Source organism: Falco biarmicus, chromosome 3 (assembly GCF_023638135.1).
Source record: "Falco biarmicus isolate bFalBia1 chromosome 3, bFalBia1.pri, whole genome shotgun sequence".
Classification (NCBI taxonomy): Eukaryota; Metazoa; Chordata; class Aves; order Falconiformes; family Falconidae; genus Falco; species Falco biarmicus.
The window spans coordinates 20,528,431-20,550,183 of record NC_079290.1 but is presented as its reverse complement, the minus strand read 5'-3'; the positions used below and the strand labels follow the sequence as shown (position 1 = coordinate 20,550,183).

Genomic DNA, 21,753 nt, shown 5'->3' with positions numbered 1-21,753 from the left:
GTAAGAATAGCAAAAAGGACCCCAAGTCCACTTCACCTTTTTACTCTCTTTCCAGTGAAATGAAAACTGTTCTGCTGCATGCATGAACCTCTGAAAATACTGAAGAACCATGCTAAGTTTGTCTCCATTACCCAAATGCACTCTGTTTTTTCTACTCTTGAGAAATAAACAGATTAATAAGTTTGGTCCATCAAACAATAAATAATTTGTGTGCACAAACAGATTTGATTCGCAACAGTCCAATGGTGCATGCTACCAATGCGGCAAGCTGCCTGCTGTAAATGCAATACGTTCTCCAGCTATAGGAAAGCAAAGGGGTACAGCTGCTGAAGGGTGATGTGAAATTAAAGAGGGAATGAAACGTGTGATCTTATTTAATCACACCTGGTGCTTCAATTTTTCAGTAACAGCACCCTGCTAGACTGTGTCAAATCAGTTCTACAAAGAAAAAAATTATGGATGGAAAATGAATTAACTCTTTCATCCCTGCTGTTAATACATTATAGCAGTGAGAGACATCTTTAGCAGTGGCTGTTAAGAATCCTTTTTTCTCAGATGAAAGGTGCTTGGCACCTGGCTAAATGGAGCTCAGTGGATGACAGCACTTCTGTGCCAGCAGGTGAGCATGTGCCCTCCACACTAACAGAAGCACAAATTTGAGTGTCTGTATAACCTATTATTATACACAAGAAACCTTCCCAATCAGAATCAACTTGAGGGATTGAAGTGCCAGACTGGGACCAGTCGTTTCTATTTGTTTCCTTAGGTGGGTTGCACATATGTGCAGAGAGGCAGACAGAGGAAGCAGGACAGCCGGGGACAGCAGAATGTGAAAGGGCAGAAAGCAGCGCTTCCCTTCCCTTGGATGCCTTGCTCAGCACAGATTTCCTGTAAGAGGAAAATTTATTCCAGCATTTACCTGATTTCACCTTACTTTTGGGCTTCCCTTTTTGAAGATTTTTGTTTGTTTGTTTGAAGTCTTATTTTGCAGTTTGGGTAAATATTAAACATCAAACAGAATTTGATTCTGCAGGCATTGCATTATGTGATTACTATGTCCCATTGGCTAGTCAGACACTTTCCCAGTGTGCCCTATGTACTAATAAATCACTTGTGGTAATAGATAGCAAGGTGCTCTAATCTAATGTACAAAATGGTAATTGTGGTCAAATGTTCCATTCTTCAGGGAAAAGGGAAAAAATAATCCTTCTATATGATTTCACTCAGCAGCAGAAAATAAAAAGCTGAGGTATAATTAGCTTCACATAACCATCTTTATATTAGTTTCACAGAGAAGAAAATCAAACATGAAAAATAACTAACAGGCTCCCATTCCGGTCTCCTCATTGAATTAATGTCACCAGTACAGCCCTGGATAAAGTAAGATATACAAGGCTACCGTCTGGATGAGCTGCGTGCTTGGCGAGTAGTTCATTTTTAGAGAGGGGAAATTTCTTTATGCAAGTGTTACCTATTTAAGAAATTGGTATTTATTAGGACAATATTGTCTCAAGAGATGTCTAGTTTTTACAACATGAATTCAGCCAATTTACTGAAAAACTAAGGCATTAAAGCAACTACCTCAGAACAGTTTTAAGAACATCTTAGCCTCTTCATCATTACTTGTATAACTCATACTCAAGGAGATTATCACACCAAGGAGCATTTTTTTTTTTTAATAAATAAAAAGGTATTGTAAAAGACCTCCATAAATAGAAGATGCTAACACTGCAACATAAGGGATTAATTTAAACCAGGGTTATTTAAAATGCTGAATATAATCACAGTTCAAATTAACAAAAAGGAACCCTTGGTTTAAATCATTTTTATTCTTGTTTTGCATTTTTAATTTGTGTTTTCCTTTGGTGGGCAGAACCATAGAGAGAACTGAAGTGGATTTCAGAAAGACTGTCTAGTCTACCCCTCCTTGAGGCAAAGACAAACATCCTCACAGTTGCCTCTTACCTATTCCTCACACCTACAGCCCTCCTTCTACTCTCATTCCCCCTAAATACTTCACTGTAATATGCTTACGCTAAGTTTCTAATACACAAACTAAACCTCCTTAGGTGCAAACTGAACTAATTACTTTCCCTTTTACCTTTGGGTAGGTAGAAAGGGCATAGGTAAACACCACTATGATTTTATATTACAAATCCTTCAATATACCTGAAAGATTTTGCCTCTTTCCAACTTTGTCCTTGCATCCCGGACCTAACTCTTTCAATATTTCCTCACTGGTCTTTTCTAAATCTCTGCTCACTCCTACAGCTCTCTTCTTGGCTGTCTCCAGTTTGTCTATACTGTCTCATGGTGTGAAGCCGGCTCTGGACACTATCCCAGCAAAGCGACAGAGCCAACACAAAAGAGTTAAGAATTTCCTATGGCTTACATGCAAGACTCCCACTTATAGTGAAGTCTGGTCTCTTCCCCATTTTCTCCCCAGCCGTATCAGACTGCTGACTCATATCCAGCTTGTGATATCCCAACACCATGTGCTCTCTCACATTACTGTTACTTACTCAGATATCCCTCATCTGCACACATACACTTGTTTTCCTTTCCTCACCGCAGACCTTCTTACTCACATTTGCTGAATTCCCACCTTACCCATTTTAACCATTTCTGCATCTTATCAAGATCACTTTGGACTCTAAACCTGCCCTCCACAACATCCAGAGCTTACTGGAGCTTATAGTCCCTCACACACTGCACTCTCCAGTCCATCATCCACGACTTCCGAAAACCGTGAGCAGCACATGCCCTGGGGCAGAACGAAGGGCACTGCACTTCAGGCTCCCTCCCCATCTGCTGAGCAAACAGTAACTATTCCTTGAACACAGTATTTCAGCCAGTCCTTCACCTGCATCACACTAATTTAACCTAGACAATTTTTTCCCTGTTTACTTGTAAGAATGACACATGGCTTTCCGCAACACTGCCAAAAGCCTTACTAAGGACATACCTACTACTTCTATCTCTTGCACCTCTTACTCCATTCAGAAAGGAAACTAGAGAGGTTTGACACATATCTTTTTTTAACAAGTCGACACTGGCTGGTTTTCTATCAGCTTATTATCCTCTGGGTGTTTACAAATTGACTTATAATTTTCTGGAGCATTTCATCATGTATCAAAGTTAAGCTGACAGGCTTCCTCATTTTAATGTTTAGGTTTGCCCTTCCTCATCCTTCACAAGTTCTTAAAGATAAAAGCTAAAGTCCAGGAGTGGTCTCATCTGTCTCACAGGTACTCAGGGTCCAGTTTCAAGAGACCCTGATGACTTGACTGTGTTCAGCTTCCCTCCCCATATTTCACCTCTGTCTGCTATCCCAGCTTGTGTTCTTTTCCTTCTATTTAAGCGTTCCAAATACCCTGTCATGATCAGCCTGTTTGGGAAAACTGAATCCAAGAAAGGCTGGTGTTCATCCTCCTCTTTGTGACCAGCTTTCACCTCCTTATCCACAAAGTAACAGAAGTCTAATTTCCTTCATCCTTCCCTTATTTCTACAGTCTTGAAAAAACTGAATTTTAATACCCCTTGTAGTTGCAACTCATTAAACTAGGTGCTGGTGCTACTTTTTAAATTTTTCCCTCAGCAATGCATTCCCCTGTTCCCATCAGTTGTAGTATGCCTGATTTTCAAATAATTGCAGAGAGCCTGAAGTACTTGTGATATTTTATGTCTTCCTCCTTCAATAGGACAGTCTGCTGCCACGTCTGCAGTATCTTGTCTTCAAAAAAACGCTGTCAGTTCCCTTGAACTTTCTTTTCCTACCCTTTCCAGCCTTTACCTATCTATTCCAAAGTTCAAATAAACCAGTTGTTTTAAAGTCCTTTGACATTATTCAGCTGCTTTTACTCATTCCTTCCTCTCCTTCAGATCAGAAGCTCTTTTGTGATCATTTCCACTCACATTGCCTTCAGTCTGCAAATTCTCAACCGCTTCCTTCTGATGACTCAGAATAAAGCATAAATTCCTTCACTAACTTCCTTTGCCCTCAGAAACAAAAGTAACTCTCTTTAGATTTTAACTCTTATCAAACACCCTAGACAATATTCACTTGACCAAAGGTAGGCATCTATTTAGCTTGTCACTCCAGAGAAGAGATCAGGATCTCCCGGAGTGAGATTCAACTTAAAACACAGTCAATGCCTAAAGCAAATCACATCACATAAAACATCTCCAACGGTTCCTATTTTTCCTAGAGTGACCCACAAAGGGAAGCTCTGGCAATAAGCTCAGACTCTGGCATCTATCAATCACAGAACCCCGTGCGGGATGGAAGGCACCTCTGGAGGTCTCTAGTCCAATCTCCTACTCTGAGCAGGATTAGTGTAAAGTCAGGTTGCCCCGGGCTGTGTCCAGTCGAGTTTGGAATATCTATAAGGATAGAGATTAACACCTTCTCTGGGCCCGTTCCACTGTCTGACCACCCTTCTTCCCACCGCTTATATTTAGTTAGACTTCTCTGTATTACAGCTTGTGCTGGTTGCCTCTCATTCTGGCCCCGTGCACATCTGAGAAGAATCTGGTTCTCTCTTTTCTGCACCCTCTCAACAGGCAACTGCAAACAGCCATAAGACTCTCCGAACCTTGTCTTCAGACTGAACAAACCCAGCCCTCATCCTCTTTTCCTACACCATGTGCTCCAGCCCCTGACCACCTTGGTGACCTATCCATTGACCCACTCGGATTTGTCAATGTCTTTCTTGTGCACAAAACTGCTCCGACTGCTCAAAATGTCATCTGACTCATGCCAAATGCAAGGGAACAATTAGTTCCCTTGACCTGCTGGCTACACTGCTGCTTGTACAGCCCAGTATGTTGTTGTCCTCCTCTGCAGCAGGGGCTTGTTCATATTTAAATCGTTGTTTATCAAGACCCCATGGTGGTTTTTTCGGCACAGTGCTCCCCAGCCAGATACCCCCAGCCTGTAATGGCGCAAAGGGTTATTCCATCACAGATGCAGGACTCTGTTTGTTGAACTTCCAAAGGTCTCTGTCAGCCCACTTCTCCAGTCCATCCAGATCCCTCTGAGCGCCAGTGTTGCCCTCCAGCACATCAAGCACTGTCCCCAACTTGGTATCATCCCACAAATTTGCTGAGGGTGCACCCTGTCTCATCATCATGGTCACTAACAGATATTTGGACAGTGTTGTCCCCTATATCTATTCCTTAGGGATGCCACTAGGTTCTTCATCCTTTTCTTGTCTCCTTACCCATTCCATAAATCAGCAATTTGGCTACAAGGACACTGGGGGAGACCATATCAAAGGTGTTTGTAAAGTCAAGGCATACAACATGCACTGCTCCTCCCTTGTCCACACAGCCAGTTCTCTCATCACAGAAAGAAATCAGGCTGTTTTGTCCTTTGCAAATCCATGTTTGCTCCTCCCAGGTACCTTCTGGTCCTTTGTGTGCCTGGACCTCTAAACCAGAGAAGATTATTTGCTCCGTGTCCTCCATGCAACACCTTTTAACAGTTCTTGACAGTTAAAATGCTCCTTACCCCTTGGACCTTTCCTATCAATACTTCTGTTAGATCCTAAAAATGTAGAAAAAACTACTTGTCCTAAGCTTGTGGGCAGTAAACTCCCGATGTAATATTGAACTTGTCAGCCTGTTTACACAGATTTAAATATAGCACGTATCAATAAATATGGTATTTCTTTTTCAGTTAACACAACCTACACATTTATTTACATGATTAGCACTTTTATACACAACTCTTGATCGATTTTTATTCCTTACATTCTCATATTTGGCCATGAGTAATGACAGACTATGCCAGGCAATTGGTTTTTTATTTGGGATTGATGTTAAGTTCTAGTTATAAAATAGGTCTTAGTGTGTAAATGTGAAATGCAGTAAAAATGTTGAAGAGCAGTATTTTCCAAATCAAGGCAAAAATAAGCTCATCATTACACTTTTAAGTAATGGGTCTCATTAAGCAAGGAAGCATTACCTTGATGAACTGAATGTCAGTTCTGGTTGCCATATTTCTCAAGATCACGGAACTGGTAGATCTTATCCTCTACTGCACAGATTTTGTTTATAGATTAAAAGACGAAAACAAGCTTTTCAGCTTTTTTTTTCTCCCAAATGGTTTCTTACTTTTGAATGAACTACTCACTGAATTGAAATAGCTGAACAAACATGAAAAAGATATTATCTCTGCACCTGCAGAAGTAAAAAAAAGAGTTTAGCTCTTCAACAACAGGTGTTTAACCAGTGACTGTCACCAATTCTGTTGTCTGACTTCCTTTGCATTTCAGCAGCAAATAGACACTGCGATACATTAAAAAGAATTTAAATAATTACAAGAACCTGTAAGATCTAACTTTACTCTGCCTGAAGTTCAAATAAACCCAATGTACTTTTCTTTAAAAAAGTAAATACGTAGCACAGTTTTAATTTAAAATCACATTAAATATTTCATACCCATTCTGCACTGCACAGTTTGCAACTGTTGGAAACACTGCAGTATGTTAACACAATTCTTAGCTCTTTGATTTTTTTGAAGAGGAAAAAACCCCAACCACGACAGAGACCTTGCTGTGAAAAAAGACACAGAAGCACTTGCTGCCTCATCCCCCATAGAATCCAAGTGTGCTTGGAGGAAGAAACAGGAATGGGGTAGATGTGAATAAAATTAGCTTTCGATATTCAGAACTGTATTGCAAAAACTTTTGAGCAAATATGTCTCTGGCTTCAAAAAGCTTTTGCAATTGTAACACACGCTTTAAAATTTCAAGCTATTCAAGCTGTAACATGTACAAAATCTTCTTCACTACTGCCACTATGCTTCAACCTGGCCTCTTTGCATTGACATTTTTCCTATCTCAGACAGCTCTGAACCAAAAAGCTAGAAGATGCCAAGCAATGCTTTTAGAGCTCACAAGATCAGTTTGCATTTGTAACAGTTTATTTGTCTCTGTCTTCCCTTAATTTTAAATGAAAATACCTCCTCATTTAGTTCTAAATAGGAGCTAGAGATGCTATAACCATACAACTGGGCATGGATGAATTTTCTTTTCTGTTTACAACATCTGTCAAGCACCTAGCTCTGACGTGCTGATAAAACAAGACAGCTTAAGGCAATAAACATGTCAGATCCATCTGTTCTTCAGGACATCGAGAAGAAAAGGAATTGCTCCCTGCGGTATTCTGTACACTTGAGACCACTCTGGAGAGGTTTCCCTCTGCTGCTGACAGCAACTCAGCTCTACCAGCCTAAGCCAGAGGGTTTCCAACCTTTTCCCTGTCTTCTACCTGAGCACATTGTGTACCCTTGGCTTCCTCTCCCTTCTCTCCATGGTCTGAGAACTGGTGGCTGGGACAGGGATGCAACTATATGGGAAAGGCTTTGACAAAGTCAGGAATCACCGCATAGGAAGCAAGAGTGAAGCTCATACCGAGTCCACTTAATCCAGGATCCTGGCTCCAGCAGTGGCTCTCAGCAGCTGCAGCACCCCACTCTGCATCTCAGACTTGGTTCACACCCATTATGTCCTCCACTTTCTTAAAGCTACACCATCCCTTCTCATATTATTCCCCTGCTTCATCGAGAAACTCCCACTGTGAATACTTCAATCAGGGCAGCCTTCATATTCTTTAAAACACAAGTCAGTGGTCTAAGCAGCTGAAGGCAACCCTGAGCAGACACCAGCCACTCCAGTTATTTGCCACTCATTTGTCCAGCTCCCCAAAGCGCGGCTACAGCCATTGTTCAACAATGCTAGCAGCTACCAAAGAGCCACCCACTGTATAGCTCCAAATACGGACCACACCAGTTGGAGCAGAATAAGCACGGAAAACAGTTGACAAGGCTGAGGTGTTCATGACAGAAATCACCTTCCAGCTGTGTTTTAACGAACTCTGCATTTGAGCCACCTGCAGCCACATTCAAGGAGTTTGGCAGCCATTCAAGAGATGCGCTGCTTTCTCACAGGAAGGGAGAATTAGAGTAAAGTCCTTTTTACAGGATATATACAACCCATTGATACTGGGCTGTCTATAGATCTTTAACTCAAGTAACACTCATTCAATTTCTTGCTTTTGACTGACAGGAGAAAAAAGAGAAGGAGGACCCCAGCCTAAATGAACACAGGAGACCCAGATAACAAGCACAAATTCAGCTGCTTTCTGGAATGAGGAGCGCTCAGCTTTGGCCATACGAAGGCAGGAAACAAATACACAAAAGCTCCTGTGTACCACATACTGGTCACATATCCATACTACTCAACCCACCTGAAAAGCAAACATCCAAGAAGACAGAGCTCAATGGAAAAGATCCTGCTTTGCTCAGCCCTTCCCGACTGGTCCCCATTTTGAGCAGTCTTTAACCTTGTTTCAACTTAATATTTAAAACTAACATTGAGCTGCCGGTGCTGAATCCAGTTGTAACAGTTCTACTGAGAATCACTTGCCCTAGCTTCAAACCACACCGACTCTAATGAAGCAAGATGGCCAAACATCTTGTCCTCCAATACACAGGACTCCACGTGCAGGGGACACAAGACAGTAGGGCATAAAAGTTATGAGATGGAAAGGGACCATGGAGCTGGGTGACACCCTCTCCAGAAACCGCAGCCTCTGCCATGCAGTGCCAGATGGAGCTGGTCTGCAGATCACAGGTGTGCCTGTGTGGATGTGGCACTTGGATGAGCAGGTGAATACGTATAAAAAAGCTTTGCCCTTCAGCTTATCATGCAGCACATATGTAAAGCAAGGCGGGTCACAGAATGGATACGGGCTCTGGTGAAAAGAAAATGGAGAAAAAGGAGATGGGGGGCAAATTGTAGAAGTCTCACAATGCATGAGATGGGACAAATCTGGATCAGACCCATACTGTCTCATTCTGCTAAGCACTAGAGGCAAAGGATTAAGCATATTGCCCACTACAGTTCAAGAAAGTCATGTATATTATCCGTTACTTAGACTGGCAAAAAATGTGAAGGAACAAAACAAGCAATCAGAGCTGAGGGTCTGATTACTGGAAACCAGAAATATCCTTTTGGAAAGCTGGCCTTATTTGCTGCAAATCAGTTTCAGCAGCCAATTTGAAGCTATCACACCAGCATGCTGTTATATGTAAGTTAATAAGTACTTACTATTGATGGCTTCTGCAGTGGCTGTTTAATTTTTAATCATATCCTTAATTTACTGTTTACGTTTTTATCCAACTAGAGTGTGTGCATGTGTGTGTAACTGTGTGACAGTGAGAACATGGAAAACTGTGCTAATTCACAAGTACAATGCTTTGCTTTCTAAATGAGAAGACACGTGTGTCTCCCGCTTGAAATTTTTTCACACAGCCCTCTTATTTTTCAGGAGAATGTCATCTCAGGCTGCTGTGTTATGTTGCACCATTCTGCTGTTAGAAATGGGCACCACTGACCTCTCTGTGCAATGCTGTACCTGAAGTTTGGAACTGAATGTCATTAAAATATCCAGTGCCAAGAAATAGGCCATTTTACCAGCACTTTCCTGAATAGAAATCCCAGCATCCCTTTTCATCTGTAGATCAGATATTTAGGTAACACCTGGGACACCCTCATCCTCCTCATCCCCATTTCAACCTTTCATTAGATCCCTATAGTCATAAAAGCTAGATGCACTGAAGGGATGGAAGATGGATCGTTTATTTTTAAGCACTAACAATTTTTCATGGCGATCAACAATAAAATTCTCAATTACAGAGCGAGAGCAAATAAACCAAAGGATAGAGCTTCGAAAAGAGCTGGGTGATGACGGAAGGATAGAGATTAGAACACTTCAGAGTCCAAGAGATGAGCTAATCACAAACAAAATACTATTACAATCCTATTACTACCTGACATGCTGGTTGGTGTAATGCCAGTGATTAAAAAAATAAAACATCAAAAAAGTAAAGCCAGAAATGCACTCAGCGGAGGCATAATGTGTTGATATGGATCCTGGCAGAGCTCTCAGGAGGTGATCTGACACCCAGCACAACTCCCTGTGCCCGTGCCCTTCACGTTCAGACTGCCTCCAGTCACAGGCTCAGCTGCACAGTGAATCAGGACAGCCAGTAACAGGACTGCGTGCTCCTCAGACAGACTGCTCTCACTCCCAGCAGGCAGAAGGGAGAAGGCAGGACCCTTTGTTTCCCCCATGTAGCATCTACTTTGAGGAGAGATGACAGCAGGTACCTGAAGAGCTTCACAGCAAAGGTTTAAATGGAGGTGCCTGACCAGGACTCATAGCCTCCTCCTGCTGTGTTCATGGCTCAGCATCTGGGTACTCACATCCCACTGTATTCCCTGCATCCTTCAGAGCTGTGTTGAAAAACCCAGGCTGGCAGCTACTTTATATTGCTCTCAGGAAGAAACAAAAAAGATGCTGTTCTATTCTTCTACAAATGAAACAACTCCAATTTCACTTTTTCTTTACAGCACAAGAAAGGTAAAGACAGGAAAGTGGTATGTTCGCAGAAAAAATAAACATCTAAAAGTTCCCATAAAAGGAAGAAACTAAAGGGCTACGGCTATAGATGTCTGAACAGTGGCAGAACAGGTTGGATTAATGTGCTGAGGTAAAAGACTAACAAATAGAGAGGAATATACTGCATTTAGAATAAATGCTATAGGCTACAGCACTCCTTTTCAGCAGCCCTTTGCACTCTGTAGCCAAAGCACGGGGCAGTTGCGTGCACCTTCAGACAGGAACCATTCCTAAAAACACCCACCCCAGGGAATGCTGCTGCTGAGTACGCCTAGCCCTGCACTCCAGGAACCGGACTCCCATGTTCAAAACAAAAGCCATCTGCATCAGCCAGGCAGCTCAAAGAGGCAGCTTCAGCTCTTGTTTTCTTCTTTGCCCCTGGGAGCAGGAACCAGCAGCAAGGAAGGAGGAGACTGTGTAATAAAAAGGAGACAGGAAGGTCTCCAGTAGGCTCTGAGTCCTAAAGATAGCAATGAAACTAGCACGAAGGGAAGGAGGAAACCACCCTCCCACATAAGAGGAAACCCCAAAATAAAACCTTTTGGCAGATGGTAAAAGGCTTTAGTATTCAATAAAATGAACGAGCTGCATAAGAATGCAAGAGAACTTGAAGGGAGACACAGAAAGCCCAAACAAAAGACATGTGAAGAAGCTTGGGTTTTCAGTCACCCCTCTGTGTTTTTATTTCAGATCATTTTTGGATAGGTTTTACCAGCTCTTCTATTTAATTGCAACTATGCAGTTCATGGTTTTCCAGAGATTTACACCTTCATTGCCTGTACTGATTAATTGTATGAAGGGAAGAAGTTTTCAGTAAGTTTTTCGAATTATAAAGCAGAAGTTCAGTCCCCAGTGAGCACAGCTCTCAACCTGGTCCTGGCATTCCTCTGTAAGACTGGACCCAGCTCCACAGAGGCAACAAAAGGCACAATCATAAACTAATAATGGTTTCATGTTTGTATCAGGCTCAACCACAGGCAGATGAAAGGAAGAACTCAGAGGACCAGGATCTGTCTAACAGCAGTTATTAAAGCATTCATGTCTGAGAAAAATTGCCAGAGCAAAGGTAAGTTATAACCTTATCCCAGGACAATATATAAAATAAGTCCTTGTCTTCTTCAGACTAAAGGACCATTTAAATTACAAGTAAGAAAACAACCACAAAACCCCTGAACCTAGAACTTGTAACTCATTAATTTTAGCCTTTTTGGTTCATGCTTTAATTCTGCTACCAGTGAGCAGAAGGTAGCTCAGTTAAAAAAATGCTCATAGAAAGTAATAGAATATAAAAGACGATATTATCAATTAAAAAAAAGGCAATTTAAAGTCATAGCATAACCAAATTTTGCTAACAGGTACAGTTAAAGACGATAAAATTAATATACTAAGTAGTGGAAGATTGGTGTCAAATTAAAAGTGCGTAACATCACTTGTTACATGCTTCATACTGAGATGTAAAAAATGGGAAAAGCTCCTGCCTACTTTTCCTGTATTTAATTGTAGTTATCCCAGACTAGATGGTGAGTTCTCCAGCTGACAGAAGCAGGAACCTCCAGAGGGCAATGCTTTGCACCTATTATGGACATCTGTTTTAGAAGGGCACAGATTATCTTAGGACGTGGCTGTTGTTCTTCATTGATTATTTGAGGAATGTGAGCGATGAGTTCAACCAGACACCTAACTTCTAGCTGGCTAATGCAAGATGCAACAAAGACACTTCAAACTGCCAAAGCTAAAAGACAGTATACTTGTTTTTACCTTTGATTATGCCATTTTCGTAAAGAATATGAATAGAAAGAGTACGATAAAAGCAAGTTTTGTGGGTCTCATTTTCAACACTGATTATGAAATTAGGATTACAAATAACACAGGCAGTGCACATCATCAAAAGAGATTTTGAGACCAAGTGAAAAATAGGCTTTATATAGTTAAGAAAAAAGTTCTAGAGAATAAAATATCAAAACTGTATTTCTGATACAAGAAAATTGGCAAGGGATCATATCTTTCAATTTTAGGAAGACCTATGCTGACTTAGAGAACAGAACACTTATGTTTCTGTATTTGTGGTTTTAATTAAGTTACTAAAAAGGTTTATGGATTTGATCCAAAGGTCAGCAAAGTCATTGGTACCCTTCATTGATTTGAATGGGCTTTATAGTCTCAGGCTGTAGAGGAAAAATGGGGTTGATCCTGTTCTCATTTTAACTAGTTTCACATTTTGCTGAAATCAATGGAGCATTACTCCTTCATTTGCCCTCACAGAACCAAGAGAAAAGTTGAGGTCTCAGATTTTCCAGGGGACATAACAGCGATAAAACCAATGTGTAGCTGGTGGTAGACATAAATTTACATTCCTCTTAGTAGAGTGGCTACTTGCTCACTGTGCTAGAATTGATACAGAATGTGTGCATGAAAAGTATATATCTAGTTTTTAGTAAACTAAAGACTTTCCCAAAGCCTACCCAAATTAATTATAAGCAGCAGAAACTTTAACAAGACACTAGCTTTGAGTGCTCCTAATTCCTAGAGACATCCTTGATAAAAGGATTCCTCTCTTGCGGTCCCAGAGTCTGTTTACATTCCTTGCCTAAATAGCCTAGGTTCTGATCATTTGGATCAAAAGAAAACACTGAAGAAATCCGTAAACATATATTCTCATACCAAAAATATCAAGTGATCAGCTAAGCAATGTACAGTAAAATTCCCACAGTGACATGCCCAGTACTAGATGGAACAAAAGAAATCTCAAGAATAGCAGTAATGGTATAATAAAGGAAAACATGAGTTGCTGACAAAGCAATGGTCACACGTTTTAGTGCTTATCACAGCAGCTGATATTTAAGGAAGGAGAAAGAAAATTTATCAACAGACAATTCTAGCAAGCAAGTATCAGTAAAAAATAACTCGCTCAGAAAGAGATTATTAGGATTAGAAGAAAATAAAACACTATTTTCATGACAATAGCTGAAAAAACCCACTAGACCTAAAGGAAACATTTATAGAAAAAGACAAAAAAAAAAGCTCATAGATGTCTCATTTTATGAAGATACATCCCAGGAAAAAGACATTCATTACCTTGATGGGCTGTAAGGGCTGGCTGCTTTTCTATGACCCTCAAAAAACCATGCTCCAGGTTTAAGTAGAGATCTACAAAAGTCAACAATATTAGCGGTTAGTGTCACAGTCAACAGCTGTAACAGAATGGATGGCAGCTGCGCTGCTGGACACATCAAAGCAAACCCTGAGTCTAGAGAAAGATGCATTCAGAAACTACTCAGGTGACAACTGATCTGTTGGTGTAGCTGTAGTGGTAGGACTATCCCTCCCTTCCCCTTTCCTGTCCCCTTCATCTGAAATATAATTTGTTTATTTCAAAGGGTTTAAAGTTTGGACCAAGAATTATAACTGCTGTGACACCATGGTAGTGATCAGTGTAAGGAATTTTCACATCTGCATCCTTAATTGCCTGACATTTTTAAAAGCTGGCCCATTGTCTAAGACGATGCTGATCGCTCCTTCCAGCATCCAAGATTCTTTAAATACGGCTGGACCATCTTCACACCTTAAGACAGAAAACCACAAGGAATGGCTGAAAAGTTTTTCACGTAGTTACACTCCGTGGAACAAGCTAAAGAAATTCCTCACCAGACAATTGTAGTCTAATCAGCCATTTAAACAGTCAGGCTAACAAAAGAAAACCAGAGCAGGAGATACTAATCTCTTGGCCCAACTTAAACAACAGTCCTCAGTTAAAAACTCGAGAGTTTTTAAAGGAATGAAAGACAAAAAGAAACAGAGTAAGAAAGTTTTCCGCTATTTCTTAAGAAGACTGGAATGACCTAAGACTTTAAAGAAAGAAGGAAATGTGATTACCATTCCCTCTGCATCTCTGCCTCTGACACATGCCAAAGAGGAAAGAAAACAAAAAACATACAGCTTAGTGGACTTTGCACAGTAAAATTTAACAACAGAAGCTTTGCATTACTGCTCCCTGAACAAAGGCACAATCAGTTAGCAAAACCCCCTTTTTTCGCTGTGAAAGAGTTTTTGGGTTTTTTTCCAGGTCTTTCTCTCAAAACCCAGCTCCTGAAAGTCCTCCACAACAGCGTGCTCTCAACACAAAAAAACCCCAATAACTGAACTTCAGAGTCTGTGGCTGACGGTACTGGCAGTGAGCCTCCCAACTGGTCTGAGTGAAGAATGAAAGAATATGGCAAAATCACTTGTTTCAAGGCCCAGGTGCTGGAATTGCTTCAGCACCGTTTCTCATCAAATGCCAGCTGATAGCAGCTGGGTGTCCCAGATGAACTGACTGGGAAGATCTGAATCCTATTTCTAGTGGAGAGGACTCAAAACTCTAAGACCATGTCAATGTATATGCCTTCAGACCACGCTCAGGCTTGAAGGGGAACCTTGACGTGTCTTTTTGTTCACATACAAAAGTCTCTTAACTCACTTATCCCTACATTCCTCAGGATGAGAGCTCCAGCCCTCCTGTATAGCTGAATGAGTACGCCAAGTCACAGTCCTGGCATTTTATACCAGGCTGTCTGGTTACAGAATGCTGTGTGTATTCCTGAGCCTGGCTATTTTCTAGGCATGTTGTCTTCAGGTGGAAGTCACAGTATGAGGCAAATGTATGTCAACCGACTACTTTTCCATCGGTGTGGATAAGCTTAATTGAGCATAAGCTCTAGGATGTGGATGAAACCTTAGTGTGGTCGAGGAGCTTCAGAACTGTGTGGTATTGCCATGTACGTGGCTGCCTAAAACCCAACTTGTCACTCTGTCACTGAGAAAAAACAAAGACTGACTCAATGCCCTTCAGGTGATACCTTTGGAAAAACACTGAAGTTCTTAACAGAGCTGCTCACCCCAGATTTTCCCAAGGTATGCTTTCTTCATACAGGTAACTTCTAATAATTCAGGGGACTGGGAGGTATTTTTACAGACAAATACTTCAAAGATAACATTATGCACAACAGTATATATTTAAATTTTAGGATCACACAGTACAGCTGTAGCTGAACTGCAAACAGAAAAATACATTTTTAAAAAAACAACGGCCTGCCTCATTTCCATTCACATTCACGTTGCAAATTAAGGCCGCTCTTTTTATGCTTCTAATGGAATTAGCACTTAAATAAAAAAATTAGAGGTGCTTTATGACTACTTAGGCTGCATAGAGGAAAATCAGGTATTTTTTTGAAAACTGTTCAGAATTTTGTTAGAACTCGGAACTCCTTAACATCAAAGACCACAAGATCATTGTTAATACACTTCAATTTATTATTTTATAGGGAATCAATTTCAATTAAAATCCATTCAACTAGTGACTGGGAAAATTCTATATTATTGATCGTAAGGGGGAACTGGCATAGTTAAAATTATTAATCATACTTGAGCATGTCATAAACCACTGGGCTAGTACCCATGCTTTATGATCATGTCAAATAAAGAGTTTTTAAAATCCCATCCTTCCCTTGGTGGAAGATGCCAGACATCTGCATACTGCTTAGTAATAAAGAAAGAGTTCATAACACTGCTGACTGCCTATGTATAACTAAGTAAATGAAGGTGCTCTATCATATGAAGCATAAAAGCCATTAAGAGTAAACTTTAATTTGAATAGAAGCACATTCATTTAAAAAATTACATTACAGAAAGGCTTTTAAAGAATGTGAATGAAAAAAAAAAAGCCTTTAAATAAAACAGGTTCTTTTTACACAACTTAGAAAAGCAACTTTACAAAGGCATAAAAAGGAGAGGGTTTTTCTCCTCCCTCCCTTGAATCTTTTCAGTAATTATAAATCTTTATTGCACAGGCCATAAATGCTAGTAACAACAGGAAGAAAAATGTTTTTGAACTATTTGGCAACGTTCACCTTAAGGGATTCAAAACAACAGAACTTTATTTTAGGCTTTCAAAAAGGCTTTAAGTGACTTTCATGTTTGTTAAAAGTGCCAATACAGTGAAATGCTTTGCAAACAGAATGTATTCATGCTGGCGTCAGCAACCGTGGTTTCATAAAATCAGAAAGATGGTGTTACCAAAACTCATCTGAGTTAAAAGGGCAACTCATCCAGCTTTCAGACCAACTTTTTTCAGCATAGGAGTTTACATCTGGGCCTAGCGAGCAGGAACTCATCTCAACCCACTTTAGCCATCTACCACGTAGACAAATACATCTGGCAGCCATCCTGAGCTTCTGTAATAACCAATGGAGAGCAACAGGTACAATTCATCTGATGTGTCTCAGGAGTGACTGGTATATCTGAAATACAGAGGATGTGTAGCTACTACTGCTCACAGATGATAGCAGGGTTGCTTACAGTCTCTGTGGAAGGGAGAACATATCCAACTGAAGGCATGTCAAGTTAGGCTTTGCTGCTTCCAGCATCACTGAGGCTGCCAGTGACTATATTCTAGTTTGTAAAAAAACCTTGTTGTGAACACCTTGTTTCATGAGAGTGAGAGATACTCAATGGATACTAAAAGAATTAGGCAGGAAAGTACTTTTTCTGGTGCAGCAATTCTGGACGCTGGGGAGCCAAGGGGGATGGGACCACAGAGAGGGGCCAGGATTCTGGGCTCTGCCTAAACAGCATCTGCTTCTGTCAGAGGTGGAGTACTGGGACAGAGGGATACTGGATCTGACCAAGAATGGCATTTCTTACCTTCTTATTTCCAACACTATCCACTCAGTTTGATCATAAAGGTGTTAGCTGATGAAGACAGCCAGGTTTTGAACCAGAAGCCTAGCAACAAAAATATCTATGTACTCTCTAAGGGGTCAGAGTTACAGTTAGGGCTCCGATTTCCTCAACTCTTTTATAAACCAACTATCAACCAATTTTATTCCATGTCTGACTTCTGCAAAAAAAAATACCATTAGAAATGACAAATATGTTACATTGTAAATGGCACCATCTTACAATATGCAGACTTGATTTATTTAAACTCCGTGTGAAAGACTGTACCTATTCCTGGAATCCCTTTTACCAGCCTGTTCTTTTCGGCTGGGTGAAAACAAGTGATTTCTACTGGCACTGATCACAAACAGCTGTTGTTAAATCACAGCCTCTGACTGCTCAAAACTTTCCTATTTAGTTGAAAGTTTTTCATGACTGGTTGCAGCACAAACAGCAATATTTTATTTTTTTTTCTCAAACCTTGAGCAGAATTGTTTTCTCTCTTTCCAATTTACACAAGTGGGGAAATACGTACATACAGGGTGTGTGTGTCCGTGTGTGTATATATATATATGTAATATCTATTCATCAAACATGTAAGACAGTTTTGGGTACGCATTAGCTCAGAAGGCCTAAACTTTCCAGACCAAATTTTCCAGTAGACTGACTGACTACTGAGACATTTGAAAAGCACGAATGAAAAAAAATCAACATTAATAAAATAATAAGAAAACCAGACAACTGCAATCATGTCCTTGCAATCATACAAAACAGCTAATACTACATTCCCAGTAGACTGAGTTGCAATATTATTTATAGAAACACATAAAAATGCAAGCACATCATAATATTATACAGCTAAAATACTGCCGCAGAAGTTCATCAATATAAATTTCATAGTTGCATACATGTTTCCTGATTCACACTCCAAACTAATATACTACACATATTGAAGGACAAGGCTCTGCTAAACCTATCCAGAGTGCATTACAATGTATTGTCCAGTGTATTGGAACTTATTTCACCTGTCAGCTGAATCACTCAGTTATTTGATATAAATATGTATTAGCAACACAGCAATAGCTAAAAAGTAACTAACAGAACCGTAGTAATTCAATGGTCTACCAGGGACCATTGATTGCGCTGCAAAGTATATTCTTCAGGTTAGAAACCAGCCACATGAAATTCAAATAACTGATGCCATAGATGGAATTTGATATTTATCGTCACTGATGCGTGTATTTTAAACATTTTATCTGCGCTCAGATATACACTCCACATACGATATTCTGCTTCAGCTAAAACAAATGAAAACTATAGAGAACCCCTCAGTGCATACTTGTAACCTGAAAAAATTGATTTTCAGAAGTCTTAAGAGTGCCTAAAGTCTGAAAAACCTCTCAGGAACAACCACGATTTCTGAGTCCAAAGCCCACGTCCTCTGTAAGTGCTGAATATGCCCTTGACTGGGAGTGGGAAAAATACAACAAAGATTGCTCTTTTGTAGTCTAACGGATGGGTAGCAAAGTTGTTTTACAGTCTCGGAAGAGCAGTGTTAAGCACAAGTGCTATGATTCCTACAGTGGTACAGGAAAAAAGGACATGCAATGGAAAGGAGTAAAAGGGATATAGATGTCTAGTGAAAATAAACCCACACTGAGAAGAAGGTTAAGGTTTCTTTACCTATAACCAGGCAATTTAGTATGTTGAGTCCTGGAACATGGTTTTGATGCAATGACAAGGGATAAACAACTACTTCTGGGTAATTTCTGACAGTGTTTCCATGCTACACTTTGTGTTCAGCTCACAAGGTCTCTCAGAGATTTTGGAGCATAACAGGAGCACAGAGCGAAGGAAATCAGCTGGGAATTAAATTTGTTGGAGCTCTTCTGAAATATCAAGTGGTTTTTTCTGCGCCTTGGATAGGTGCCATGTATGCAGCATATGACAGAAACATTTGCATAGTAATTTGTGCTATAAGAAGAAAGGCCCTTCCTGACTAGCTGGAAGCTTCAGGGTTAGGGAACAGAAAAAGGTGAGATGAAGACAATGAAAACAAAAGAAGGGGTGCCTGGTAAGAGGAGAGTCAACATTTCAAATGCCGCACGCCTCTGAATACCACCACAGGGACATGAAACCGAGATTCCTCAAGTGTTACATACTTCCCCCGCCAGCTGCCTGGGAAGGCGAACACACTGCCTACCTGGAGTGTTCGCAAAGGCAACATCTGCTGTTTTCTACAGAAAAGAAAAAAGAGTATTTCTGGCGGAAGGAACTCACAATTCCTCAGGTGCCAAAACCTTGAGTCCAGAACGTACCCAGGAAAGAAAACAGTACATCCTGGAAGTGCAACAGGATGACCCTCTATCACAAACCTCAGTTTTTCAGACTTCTTTACAGGGATGACAAAGAAATGTGCTGATCTCAAGGGACACGATGGATAGTAGGCAACAGCAGTTCAGATACCACAGTATCCATACAGCCTATGCAGCAGGGGGACAGCAAGCTGCAGTCGTCCTCTGTTAACTCCAAATGACCTTCCACAGTTCTGCACTTAGCAAGGTCCCATGTTCTCAAATCTTCTGCCCACCCAAGTTCCTTTTTAGGCAGGTGTGCAACTCCCAATATTTGATGCTGTGTACTGGAGCCACCGCAGCAGGGAAAATCTTCATATGTGGGAATTCAAAGGTGGGAGGGAGTCTAGTACTTTAAGGCTTTGATTATGGAAAATGACAGCAAGTCTCCTTACAGGTGGTGATGCGAACTGGAACAGCACTGCTTAGGTGCCTGCCCACCTTCAACATTCACAAGGAAGAAACAGATAAAGTGAAGGGAAACTAGCATCGTGTCTGACAGCCTGGGAGGGTTCAGTGCCAAACAACTCAAATTTTGATCAAGCCTGCCTTTACTCTAGTGTTAAGAGGTTGATAATGCTGTACAAATCCTTGTAACATGTTTCAGCTAGGGGGAGTTTCATGATCCAGGTTTACTCACCACATGGACCCTGAAAGGCAATGTTTCTGCTACAGGGTTCGTCTAAAACAGTGAATGATCCATCGCTAAAATACATGGCTCTTACTTCATCTTTCCTCAGAAGATGAGATGCATCTTTGAAGGCCCTCTAGTTCCCTTCCTGGAAGAACACAGTGCTAGGGTACTATTAACAGGTTTTGAATAGGAGTAGTTTGGAAATTGAAAGAAGGAAAACAAATTGGTCTTTTTCTAATTATCGTTGAGCACATATGGTTTTCAGTAGCTGAGCACCAGGGGCAGGATGAGCACAGAACTTACTGAGGAAGTAATTTCAACAGGTATCAACAGCTGTGATGATTTTCAATGAAGCATAAAGCCTTATTCTAACACATTTTGATAGCAGGAGAATATTATTATTTTAAAGAAAATTTGGCACATTCTGTGGCCTAGCAGTATATTCAGGTAGCACTTTGCCCTATATGAAACTCACAGAGGAGCTCAGGAGGGGGCCAAAAGTAATCTCAAATGCAGGTATCCTTTAATCCAAATCCAAAAATGCTTCTCAAGCTCAGCCCTATTAGCAGATTGCTGTCTATGGATACTTTGCTTAGAATCACACATAGCACTGTTCTATCATTTTGAGGACAGTCTCTTCTATGCTAGCCAAATGCAGGACTCACATTGAAAAAACTCAAAATAACTCCTTCCTTCTCTGTGTAGTTATGTAAGGCATTTTTTTAAAAAAATGATCTTTCAACTCAGGCTTACAGTGATAACAGTACAATAATGGTGTTTCCAACAGCGTGCAGCTCTCCCCAAGAGACACTGGAAGATATTTTGTCAAATTAGTTCCTCAACATCACTAAGTCTGGAAAAAAAGCACAAATCAGTAGTTGGGTCTGTGCCCTTCTATCCTAGTGGAGGTTGGAATAGCGTTTCTGCTGATAATAGCCTCAATCAGGCAGTTCTTAGTCCAAAGAAAAGTCTTCCTAAAACTCAAGACAAGCCTTCAATTACACAATCACGTACTCTTGTGGCTTTAAGATCCCCAGAACAGACTAGATGGTGTGTCCTGAATGAAGAAGAATGAAACAGTTTTAAGTCATTTTCTGAAAGAATGCTACTTCTCTACTGAGTTTTTAAAATGAGGTTAACTTTCTCTGCGGACAACAGAACACAAAACGACTTAAAATATCTGTTAAGTATTACATAATTCCCTTTTTAAACTTCTCCCCTTTGCTCCAGCTTCTATTGGGGTACGAACTAAAGTCAGTGGAAAGCCTTTTTGCTGACATCAATGTATTCTGAATGAGGACTTCATTGCTTGCAACCCAGTTTGTGTGCTACATTAATTCAGAAAGAGGTTTTAACAGCTTCTTTCACCTAACAATCTCCTGAGCCGTGTGCTGAGACAGAGGGCTTTTTTTCACCTCTTTTTGGAGGACATTTTGGAGGACAGCAAAGCAAAGTGTAGCAATAGCTACACTGTGACCTGCATTTTGCAAGTGGAATTTCCAAAAGGCAGAAACTGCTGGCATGCAAATGCATTACTTTTCAGAGAAAAAATGTTCTCTATATGTTCTCTGAAACAGAAAAGCACTTACAGAAAGCTATTCC

The 21,753-nt window shown here is 40.6% G+C and overlaps 1 protein-coding gene across 5 annotated transcripts in view; it reads right to left on the bottom strand.

Moving 5' to 3' along the window:
• SAMD12 (sterile alpha motif domain containing 12) overlaps nucleotides 1–21,753 on the bottom strand; it is a 178,758-nt gene that overhangs the window by 68,719 nt on the left and 88,286 nt on the right. For 3 of the 5 annotated variants that reach the window (XM_056331781.1, XM_056331782.1, XM_056331783.1), the window contains exon 5: nucleotides 13,546–13,617. The exons of the other annotated variants lie outside the window; for them this stretch is intronic. In XM_056331781.1, coding sequence (XP_056187756.1) covers nucleotides 13,546–13,617 — 72 coding nt within the window. The remainder of the gene's footprint in view (nucleotides 1–13,545; nucleotides 13,618–21,753) is intronic. 5 annotated transcript variants of the gene reach the window in all.